Here is a 12152-nt window from a genome sequence, read left to right on the forward strand (position 1 = left end):
ATGTCGGGATGTTCCTCCTAAAGTACACTATCATCTCCAATGTTTTGAGCATCTTCAGCTCCAGGTTGTTTTGACTGCACCAGTGAGCCAGTCTTTTAACCTCCCTTCTGTATACAGGCTTATCGTCATCTTCATCATACAAAATATTTTAATATTTATTAATATTATTAAATAATTATTGCCACTGTATTGTATTGCTGGCACTGGAGCTGGTCCTGAGGCAGGAGTGGGAGCTGGTGTTGGTGCTGAGCAAGGAGCTGGCACTGGAGCTGGTGCTGAGGCAGGAGTGGGAGCTGGTGCTGGTGCTGAGCAAGGAGCTGGCACTGGAGCTGGTGCTGAGGCAGGAGTGGGAGCTGGTGCTGGTGCTGGTGTTAGTGCTGGGGCAAGATCTGGCACTATAGCTGGTCCTGACGCAGGAGTGGAAGCTGGTGCTGATGTTGGTGCTGAGGTTGGAGTGGGTGTTGGTGCTGGTGTTGGTGATGGGGCAGGAACTGGCACTGGGGGTGGTGCTAAGGCAGGATTAGGAGCTGGTGCTGTGTTTGTGCTGAGTTGGGGGCTGGCACTGGACCTGGTGCTGAGGCAGGAGTGGGAGCTGGTGTGGGAGCTGAGCCAGGAGCAGGAGCAGGTGTTGGTCATGAGCTGGGGCTGGAGCTAGTGCAGGAATTGAAGCTTGTGTGGGGACTGGGGCAGAAGCCTGCAGGGATTTTATTTTGACTGGAATTCGTGGCTGCTGCTCTTTGAATGGCTTTAGAGGTCAATGTTGATTTTGGGATAAACTGTTTGTCTGACTGTAGGTCAGCACTTTTCTCATCAATTGCCACAATAATGTAGGTTCCAATCCAATTAGGTTCCACTTTCCCTCCCTTTCTCTGTTGGCTCCTGATGTTTAGACAGAGCACTTTATCCCCAATTTCAAGTTGTCTGTGTTTTGGTTTTTCTTTTAATGCATTTTCAACATTTTCAAAATCAAAATCAAATCAAAAGTAACAGTCAGTGTCTGGTGTGGCCACCAGCTGCATTAAGTACTTCAGTGCATCTCCTCCTCATGGACTGCACCAGATTTGCCAGTTCTTGCTGCGAGGATGATCATCTGTCCTTCCTGTCTCACTGTAGCTCTGTCTTAGGTGTCTCACAGTACGGACATTGCAATTTATTGCCCTGGTCACATCTGCAGTCCTCATGCCTCTATGCAGCATGCCTAAGGCACGTTCACGCAGATGAGCAGGGGGCCTTATCATCTGTAAGTTGTTCCACAGGTGCATATTCATTAATTGTTTATGGTTCATTGAACAAGCATGGAAAACATTGTTTAAACCCATTACAATAAAGATCTGTAAAGTTATACTCTCCCTATTTTACAAAGACTTCGGGGAGAAAAAGTTGGGACATGGGAGGCGAAAGGTACCCAATTAGCAAAATACATTTCTGTATGGAAACGGCTTAAGGGCAGATTTGTTTTGCGTTAAACCAAAACTTGTATGACAAAGTGCTTTTTAAGCATGATGACATCACGCACAACACGGCAAATTTAGCAAACTTTTTTTTAACGCATTTTCACTTTATCGATAACAAAACAGCGTGAAAAGTGAAAGGAAACTAGGCTAATGTACGTCTATGACAAGTCACTTGACAGTAATAAATGTTTCAGAACTTACCTACATACTATTAATACACCCATAGAATGTATGTACCATGTTTCTTTGTTTAAAATAATACATTAAAAATAAGAAACATTTTGATTACTCCATTAAGTCATTCAAATTACTGATCTGTTCTTGTCTTTCTGTTTCATTTACCTTCAGCCCATGAGTGCTTCACTGAGGGAGAGGTAGCACTCATTCAGGTCACCCATAAGTGTGGTTAAACGCCTTAAAATTGAAGATGACAATCAACCACAGACTTCACAACCAGAAGACACTAATCAGAATATGACTGACAGCTGACTGAATGACACTGATGCGAATCAGAAAGATACGAGAGAGCAGAGAGACTGTCCAAATCACAAAGCTGAACCTGTTGAAGACTTGAATCAGTTATGTGAAGAACTTCAGAACTTCAGAAACCTTACAAAGATTTAAGATGGTCAAAATGTAAAAAAAAATGGTAACATCTATTTCTAAATTAAGTTCTCAAAGATTTTTCTGACTAAACGTTTGTTTCTTGCTTTGTTCTTTTAATGCATTTTCTGTTAGAATGGCCTGACCCAGCTGCAGAGGCTAATAGAGAAATGGAGGTCATTTGCCCTCTCTGTGCTGTATGAATTACAGAGGGATTTGCCTACACAAGGCAACAAATTATGTCTGATGCAGCTTATAGATAGCCTTGGGTTAGATGACAAAATATTGCAATTTGATAGAACAGAAGAAGAGTTCAGAGATACGTGAAATTAATTTCAAATATTTTATTGCCTTAATAATAACAACCCATTAGCAGTTTTAAGCATTTTCAGAGCATGTTATTACAAAACACTTTACAATGGAGAAATTATTCAGGTTATACTCTAAATGAAATTGCACCAAAACAAATTAACTGTCCTTTTCTGCATATCGCGGCCCCCTTTGGCATATCGGCCCTTTTCGTGGCCGGCCCACTGGGAAAAGTTCCGGTTCTCCCTATGGGATTATCTATTTTATATTAAGATATAAAGTCAGTTACCAACAGCCTCGTAAACATTTCTTCTCTCTTCAACAGTTATCTCCATACCAGCCACTTACAAGTCCAAGGCTGCGCTCTTCAATAGCATTTGTGCATCCTGTCTGTCCAGGTGCTTTATCTGTTTCTTATAAGGCACGACATTCTTTTGATGGGCAAAGAGTGAAAAATAACCAAACGTATGTCTGTCATTGAATTTGATAATTGAATGTAATCATCCAGTCTGAATTTACAACTTGGAAATACCTGTGCAGAGAAATTATGAATTTGGCAAAGCCCTCATTATCTTAATTACTTGTTAAGGTGCTTAAAAAGTATTGAGCAAATGTAACATTTACTGCAGTTCTCTGGTCCTCTCCAAAGCTGTGAGCTGCTTTGATCCTGTTATGGCTATTTGTTTCATTCAGGCACTGACATGAAAAAAATGCAAAGAAATGTTCAAATATTTTTAACAATTTGTGCAATGGCATATATGTAAAGAAATTAAAGTATTCAAGTTTCACTAAATACAGGCCAATTATTATACATGTTTGTAAACTGAGGCAGTTAAATGCATAACCTATTAAATTTACACTAACCTTCTTTTCATTCATACAGTCCCACCCAGATAAAATACTAACTGAATAAAGATTATACCAATAAATATTATTTTAAATTAAAGATTAAATCCATTAAATCAAACTTAAATCCATACCTCTTGGATATCATGCGAAACACTCAGTGTCTGGATATTTCTGGCTTTGTTGCTGAGATCCTCCAGCTGCACTCTCATTCTCTTGTGCTCCCACACCTGATTCCTTGACTTCTGCAGAACACAGAAGTAGAAGATTTCTAGAAGTAAATATCAGTTTTGGGTGAGAACAAGAACAATCTTGCCATTGCAGTCTCTAGGCATGATCATGATTTCAAGCTTGATTATAGCTAGATGGCACTATAGAAAGTGTAATCGTGCTTGAAATCATGATGCCAAGGAGACTGCTGATGTCAAGATGTACAGTGAAAAAGGAGTTATATTTTGGTCTGTTCTCACCCAAAACCAACTGGATCACTTCAGATGATGTTGATTAAACCACTGGAGTCTGATGGATTAATTTTATGCTAAATGTATCTCCTTTTTGGAGCTTTAAATGCCTGATCACCATTCACTTGCATTGTATGGACCTACAGAACTGAAATTTACTTTGAAAAATCTTAATTTATGTTCTGCAAAAGAAAGAAAGTCATGGACATCTTAGATGGCATGAAGGTGAGTAAATAATCAGGGATTTGTAATTTTTGGGTAAACTAAACCTTTAATATGATGGGGACGGCTGTGGCTCAGCTGGTAGAGCGGGTCGGCCGCAGGGTTGGTGGTTCGAATCCCGGCCCATATGACTCCACGTGCCGAAGTGTCCTTGGGCAAGACAATGAACCCAAAGTTGCTCCCTATGGCAGGCTAGCTCCTTGCATGACAACTGAAAATCATTCACAATGTGTGTGATTGTAATTGCATTTTGTGTATTTCATTGCATTCTCATTCTTAGTTTTTTTAAATACATTTTTGATTCTCAAATTGTTGTATCATATGTATCTATTTTATTTAACCACTAATTGTTCTACATGTTTTTACCCATTTTACACATAAAACATTTCTTAATTTATTCAAAATTATTGATTAGATAAGTGATCTTTCATTTTGTTTTGTGCTTAGTTCCCCTTCTGTCACTCACTTGACGTTGTGTCAATTGTAGTGACACAAGGGGTCTCTTCTGATGTCCTCGCGTACCTCTGAACTTGAGAAAAGGCCAATGTCAAGTTGGCAGACAGAATTTACATGCCTCGCCCCTGGACATACGGGTACAAAAAAATCCTTTGTCAAGTAGCTTTAAAAATGGAAAATTATTTTTAAAGACCTTGGTGATAACATTATACTGTGATATAATTGTCAGATAATTTTCATGACCTTACTTTTTCTTCTGCAACTTTGTTATCGTACTCATCTCTGAACTTATCAACATTCTACTTGTGTTTTTTTAATTCTTCCCCGAATTCATTCTGTCAGGAAAAAGAGGTGACTCATGCACTAGAACATTTTGTGGTAAAGTCTTCCACAGAAATGTATTAGCATGCAAGTTTGTACTTGCATGACATTTTTGGCTCACAACTAGGGACATAAATGTCAATTTCTGATTGTTTTCGGTTTACAATTACTATATACCAACAAAGCTGAAGAACAGATAGAAGACAGAATCTCTGTTTACAAAACAAGATCACCTTTACAGTTCATGCCTTTCGTGGGGGGCATAACTGTTCTATGAAGACAATAAAATAATTCAAAATACTCTAGAGACATTAAAAGACACTTACATGCTCAAGCTGAGGCCCCTGAGCAACAGGCTGAAAGCCCAGGACTCAATTTGGCCAGTGCGGTGGAAATGATTCAGCATAAACTGTCGAACATGACGGCAATTCAAAGCAAAATGAAGGTTATTGCTGACTTGGAGGTTCTTGCTGTAATACGTGGATCGGTCACTGCCATGGAGACGAGATTCACTAAGTTGGTTACAAAAGTGTCGGATGTTGACAAACGGATGGATTATCTGGAGTCATCAGAGAGGGAAGTAGTTGCTAAACCACTAGTGACCAAGATGGACTTGGAGTGCATTTGGGAAAAGTTGGAAAACCTTGAGAATCGTAACCAGCGAGACAACATCCGAATTGTTGGAATTCCTGAAGATGAAGAAGGCCGAGATATGTTGAAATTCCTAGACAAGCTCTTCCTGTGTCTGCTCGACATAACAGAACATAAGCTGGAAATTGAGTGAGCTCACTGGGTCCTGGCTCGGAGATCCACTAAGGGAGACAGTCCCTGATCAATTCTGGCCACATTTCTGAGATCATCCGATAGAGATCTAAAGAAGGTCACTTTTGCACTGATGTTCCTGGTCAAATTGAGAATATTTACTAAGGATGGCCACAAAATATTTACATGTCCACAGCAAGTGATGTCTGAGTAAGTTATCTATGGTTCTCATGTTACAGCCGAGTGGACCTTACTCACTGAACCTTCACTTTATTGTCCAAGGAACTGAGTGCCTTTTTGTTTCTTTTTGTGTTGGTTCCACCTAGCAGCTGGAGTATGTTTTGTGGAATAACACTCCTTCGGGACAGTTTGTGGATGAATCTGCATGTTCTTTGTGCTTATGCCTGCTATTGGATGGAGTTTGTTTTGCAGAATATTTCTTGCAAATCATTAGAGTGATTAGGACTTTACATTTAGTTTCATAAGGTTTATTCTAGATTAGATTTATATATATATATATATATATATATATATATATATATATATATATATATATATATATATATATATATATATATATATATATATCTAAGTCCCTCATTTCATCTATTGTGGATTGCTCAATTAGAAACATTTTAGTCTCAAGTCAAGTGGTTTTTATTGTTGTTCATACAGTTAGTACAGTAGTACACAGTGAAACGAGACAACGTTCCTTCAGGACCATGGACAACAAACACAGAACCACATGATACTACACAGTAGTGTTGTCAAAAATAACGGTACCCCGTTACCAAGTCGGTACTCAAACAAAAAATGATTTACGATACCAGAATTTCTGAAGGTACCGGGGTACCGAGTACCGGGTCTACCCGGTACCCACGCAGAGGCGGGAACTTTCGAATACTCACAACAAGCAAAGATTGCAGCAAGCTGCTGCTGCTGCGGAGCCTCAACTGAATCTTGTCAGAAAAAGCCAGGTAATTTGAGGCTGATGAAAAGGGAAACATCATAGATCAGCAAAAACCTATTTGTAAACGCTGTTTTTCGCAATTTTCTGACTAAATGAGGAAACACATCAAACTTAATAAAGCACATGAAAGACAGACACCCGGATTTATTTAAGCAAATAAAGCAGGTGAGTTTAAATTTTCACTGTTTATTTTATGTAGATCCCAAAGTATTAATGAATGATTAAAAAAAAAGTACATTCAGAACGCATTAAATTTGACTGCATTTAAGATTTAATGCCGGGTGTTTCCTTTAAAGAGCTCCGCCTCCACTTATTCCACAATGGTATAGCTTTATTAAAGTTCAAATAATACAGAAGCAGATCATGTTAATAACTATAAACTCAGAAACTGGCATTTCTCTGTGTGGTCGGTGCATCTTCTATGAGTTGCGTGAATGTCCCAATCTAAGGGTGAGAGATTGATACTGCTCCCGGCTGAGAGAGACTCTGCCTCGGGGAACTCATCCCTCACGCGCGCACACTTAATGCAGCTAGATTAGAACGCCATTGCTCGCGACTTTAATCATAATATCTATATATATGTCACTATGCATTTCTTATCATGAAGAAAATTGGCAATATGCAGCTTTATTAAAAAGAGAGCACTTTGCACATTAGTTTGGAAATAGTTTTTTATTCATTCTATGCTTGTTTATTTAGTTTTTTTTTTAGTACTTGGTAAAAACTTCAAGTAAAAGTTGCAAAAGTTGAAGCAAATCTTATGTAAGTGTTCAAAAATACTTTAAGCATACATTGTTCAGTTTTGTTATAATTAAAAAATAATATATATACTGGGAGTGGTGGTGTAGTGGTTTAAGCACATAACTGGTAAACTGTTAATCAGAAGTACACTGGTTCAAACCCCACAGCCACCACCATTGTGTCCTTGAGCAAGGCACTTAACTCCAGGTTGCTCCAGGGGGATTGTCCCTGTAAATAAGTGCTCTGTAAGTCGCTTTGGATAAAAGCGTCTGCCAAATGCATAAATGTAAATGTAAATGTAAATATATTTAAATTAAAGTGTTGCTGAATGGCATATTTTTGTTCTTAGTTCTGCAGCTAATGTTTTGTAGACTGTTATTAAAAGAGCGTTGTTCAGAAACCTGTTTTTGTGTTTTGCTTTGGTACCGAAAATGGTATCGAGTACCGTGAAATTTCACGACTACTGAAATTTTGGTACCGTGACAACACTACTACTACACAGACTAAATAACATACCTATATAAAGTGCACGTGCAAATGTGTGCAAAAAGTACGGGACATTACAATAAATTACAAAAAATGAACAGGACAATAGGCACAGTAAGAGACAGTGCAGCGCCGACCAGTACACAGTAGTGCAAAAAGATGACAGTTTCTAAAAATGCCAAATGTAAACGTAACATACTATGAGATAATGTTCTATGCACCAGGTATAAAGTGACAATAATTAAAGTGCAACTCAAGACACGTGTGTGTGTGTGTGTCAGTCCAGTCTCTGTGTATTGAGGAGTCTGATGGCTTGGGGAAGAAGCTGTTACACAGTCTGGCCGTGAGGGCCCGTATGCTTTGGTACCTCTTGCCAGACGGCAGGAGGGTGAAGAGTTTGTGTGAGGGGTGTGTGGGGTCATCCACAATGCTGGTTGCTTTGCAGATGCAGTGTTTTGTGTAAATGTAATGTAAAATGTAAAATGGAGGGAAGAGAGACCCCGATGATCTTCTCAGCTGTCCTCACTATCCTCTGCAGGGTTTTGCGGTCCGAAACGGTGCAAGTCCCAAACCAGGCAGTGATGCAGCTGCTCAGGATGCTCTCAATAGTCCCTCTATAGAATGTAGTGAGGATGGGGGGTGGGAGACGCTGCTGGGCCTTCTTGATAATAGAGCTGGTGTTGAGGGACCAGGTGAGTCCCTCAACACCAGGTGAACACGAAGGAATTTGGTGCTCTTGACGATCTCCACAGAGGAGCCGTCGATGTTCAGCGGAGAGCGGTCACTCTGTGCTCTTCTAAAGTCAACAACCATCTATTTGTTTGTCCACATTCAGAGACAGGTTGTTGGCTCTACACCAGTCCGTTAGCCACTGCACCTCCACTCTGTATGCTGACTCATTGTTCTTGCTGATGAGACCCACCACGGTCGTGTCATCGGCGAACTTGATGACGTGTTTCGAGCTGTGCATTGCTGCACAGTCGTGAGTCAGCAGAGTGAACAGCAGTGGACTTAGCACACAGACCTGGGGGGTCCCGGTGCTCAGTGTGGTGGTGGTGGAAATGCTGTTCCTGATCCGGACTGACTGAGGTCTCCTAGTCAAGAAGTCCAGGATCCAGTTGCAGAGGGAGGTCTCCAGGCACAGTAGGTTCACCTTTCCAATCAGGTGCTGGGGAATGATTGTGTTGAATGCTGAGCTGAAGGTCTATGAACAGCATTCGAACGTATGAGTCCTTTTTATCTAGGTGGGTTAGGGCCAGATGGAGGGTGGTGGCGATGGCGTCGTCTGTTGAACGTTGAACTGTTGAACTGCTCAGAGAGATATTGACGATCAAGCCCTAGTGAGTTTAGAGGTGTTGCCACTTATGGAGAAAAATAATCATCTAGTTGGTGCTGTAATGTATCCCTTTGGCAAATTCCTGAATTCCAACAAATGTTAATGACTGAAATCAATGATTATATGGAGACTAACTAGTCCTCAGTATCCTCTGTGGGTATGGCCTGGGAGGCACTTAAGGCGGTTCTTAGGGGTTGGATCATACAGTATGCCTCATTCATCAAAAAGTCCAAAGCACGAGAACTTGTGGAGTTCGAAGGGAATATTAAAAGTGCCGAGGCAGAGCTGTGGGCACTAAGTCACATTTACATTGAAGTTTTAAGGAGGCACTTAGGCCAAAACCGAGCATTTCAGACAAAGGGCCAAAAACAGTGTGGAAAATTATAATATATTACTAAATTATGACAAATTATGTTTTAATACAAACAATAAATATAAATCTTTCCAAACTTTATCAGTGGACCACAAGAAAGATAATAAAACTGTGAAAAAGAGCATTTCATGACCCCTTTAAGGTTTTAATATATGACCAAAGTCACACCTTTTTGTATTTCTCTTGCTCCTCGCTGAGTTCCTTTGCTTTTTTCTCATACTCTTTGAAGCTTTTTATCTCTTCTTCTGTCCACTGTACCTCAGGTTTAGACAAGAACTCAGGCTGAGGTACCTCCTGTAAGTTAAATATACAGTATCTATTGTTATTTTACCCTTTTCTTTATCTTTCACTTTGGTAAATATGATTACAGCTTTTCAAACATTCCAGTATGATTAGTCCATATTCAGGATGTCCTGTATTTTGAGCTCCAGGACTCCACCATCATCACCTCCACCTGTCAACTCTGTCGTCCACCATTATAAATCCAAATGAATATGAGTTTGCTATAAATACAGAAAGAACTACAATCTAAAAACCCAGAATTATCTGCCTTGATTTTCAGTACAGATATTTGATTTTGAAAGATTTAAAGATTTAACTCACGTTATAAATGGTAGAGCTAGATATACACTCACTGAGCTCTTTATTAGGAACACCTGTACATCTACTTATTCATGAAATTATCTAATCAGCCAATCTTGTGGCAGCAGTGCAATCCATAAAATCAAGCATATATGGGTCAGGAGCTTCAGTTAATTCTTACATCTACCATCAGAATGGGGAAAAAATTCGATCGCAGTTATTTTAACTGTGGTATGATTACTGGTGCCAGATGGGCTGGTTTGAGTATTTCTGTAACTGCTGATCTCCTGGGATTTTCATGCACAACAGTCTCTAGAGTTTACTCTGAATGGTGGCAATAACAAAAATGCATCCAGTGAGTGGCAGTTATGTAGACGGAAATGCCTTGTTGATAAGAGAGGTCAACTGACAGAAAGGCTATGGTAACTCAAATAACAATCTGTACAATTGTAATGAGCAGAATAGCATCTCAGAATGCATAACATATTGAAACTTGAGGCGGATGGGCTACAACAGCAGAAGGACCATAGTGTTCATAATAAATGACTCATGGTGTGTAAATTCCCAGGAAAGTGTTTATGTTTAAGTGTTGTTAAATGTGGGTGATTAAGAAGTTGTAATGTGTTATAGAGTTTAAAAAATGGCACAGTCAATTCCGGCCAAACTCTGCTATCCCAGAAATATTTACAGCAGCAATTTGAAATGGCTCAATTAATTTCCAAAAACCATAAACAGAGTGCAACAGTATGCAAATCATGCTACCTCTGAATCAGTCACAGTGAGAGCTCTCTCAGGACACTCATTAACGGTGAGACTGGTCTCCCACAGGGTCTCACTTAGGTCTAGCTCTGACATAATCTCAGAGATACGCATGTTCTTTTCCATAACACAGTTGATTTCCTGTTTCTTTTGCTTGTACACAGACTCACATTTCTTGTTGAATGTGGTCTTTACTTTGTAGATAAGATCCTTCATAAAATAACCATAAAATATGGCAAATTAATAATTAATTGTTTTAATTGAAGTCACAAAGGGACTGACATTTGGAAACCAGTATAGTATTTATAGTAATTACAGTTAAGCCAGGTGAAATCAATGACGGATGTGGATATTGTTACACAATGTGAGTTGAAAAATCATAACATAAAACCTACTTTCTTTTTAGTGTAGAGACCTTTATGACTTTCGCTTTGACTTTCATGGAACCCCAGCATTCTCTCTTCAGGAACTCCCTCAGACAGATTCTCCATCTTTATTTCCTTCCTCCCCTTAAATAACAAAAATGTAATAAATGATCAAAAATCATACATAAACATAATGCCTGACACAATAAGCATATGATATGTTGAGTTATTACAAATAAAACAAGAACAAAAAAACAAAAAAAAAAGTGTTACATTAGCAACTGATAGTATTGTTTAAATACGGGGAAAAGCAATTGTTTATAAACTTTGAAACTTGTTTGTACACAGGATATGTCAAACCTAATTATTCTGTTCTTAAGCATCTGTAAATTACAGTCCTGTTTACCCTGGTAACATCCTGCTCTCCCTCGACCTGCAGTCTCTCTTGCTCTCCCACATACAGGTTAAACTCCTGTTGCATAAGTTTCTCCATGTCTTCCAGACTCTCATTCTCCTGCATCATAGCATGGATCTGCAGGTGTGTGTGGAAACAATCAAATAAAACAAAAACTATACAACAAAAGCTATACAAGCATTTTTTCATACTATCATGCAAAACCTTTATGTTTCCTCTTAGGTGAAAACCTGTTTAGATATTATATTTTTGGTAGTCTGCTTGGAAACCATTGGGGTCATGATCATAGGGTTAGTTATCTTTCAGATATTCCATTACTCTAATAAAATGCTTTAAGGTTTGTGTAATCTTTCTAATCCAGTGCACACTATTAGATTACAAAACATTTTCCTGTCAACATACTGTACTGATCACAATTTCAATATCACATGAGTGGTTAACGTTTATCTTTTTTCAGAATTTGGATAAATTTATTTAATCTGTAGGGATATGTTTTAACACCCTTTGGTAAACCATTTAGGCTCATAAGTGCATACAGTGTAAGAAACTACTGTTTAAGAAACCACCATGTATATATTCATCCACCTACTGAGTTGTAACCTTCTAAAAATATTTTGCAATTCTGTTAGCATAATTACAATAAGTCACACACAAGGTTATTTTTTTTAATGCTAATATTAGGGGACATGAT

General features: G+C 39.0%; 1 protein-coding gene and 1 pseudogene across 1 annotated transcript; one reads left to right on the forward strand and one right to left on the reverse strand.

The window, feature by feature from the left end:
• Positions 1–2384, forward strand: LOC127660338 (swi5-dependent recombination DNA repair protein 1 homolog; annotated as a pseudogene).
• A 26-nt stretch (positions 2385–2410) lies between these two features.
• On the reverse strand, positions 2411–11573 carry LOC127660955 (cilia- and flagella-associated protein 43-like). Its single transcript, XM_052151459.1, has 4 exons — positions 11453–11573; positions 11077–11190; positions 3347–3457; positions 2411–3062 (listed from the first exon to the last, which is right to left on the reverse strand). The coding sequence occupies exons 1-4, from the start codon at positions 11567–11569 to the stop codon at positions 2940–2942; spliced, it is 465 nt and encodes a 154-aa protein (XP_052007419.1). The 5' UTR covers positions 11570–11573; the 3' UTR covers positions 2411–2939.
• Positions 11574–12152: the final 579 nt, after the last annotated feature.

Source organism: Xyrauchen texanus, chromosome 20 (genome assembly GCF_025860055.1).
Source record: "Xyrauchen texanus isolate HMW12.3.18 chromosome 20, RBS_HiC_50CHRs, whole genome shotgun sequence".
Classification (NCBI taxonomy): domain Eukaryota; kingdom Metazoa; phylum Chordata; class Actinopteri; order Cypriniformes; family Catostomidae; genus Xyrauchen; species Xyrauchen texanus.

What these genes read in the sequence shown, in the direction of transcription:
- LOC127660955 (XM_052151459.1), bottom strand. Translation starts at nt 11,569, where the DNA reads ATGATGCAGGAGAATGAGAGTCTGGAAGACATGGAGAAACTTATGCAA. An exon ending in GAGAGCAGGATGTTACCAGG is followed by an intron (nt 11,191 to 11,452) that starts GTAAACAGGACT and finishes TTGTTATTTAAG; the next exon opens with GGGAGGAAGGAAATAAAGAT. An exon ending in TTTCGCATGATATCCAAGAG is followed by an intron (nt 3,063 to 3,346) that starts GTATGGATTTAA and finishes TTTTCATGTCAG; the next exon opens with TGCCTGAATGAAACAAATAG.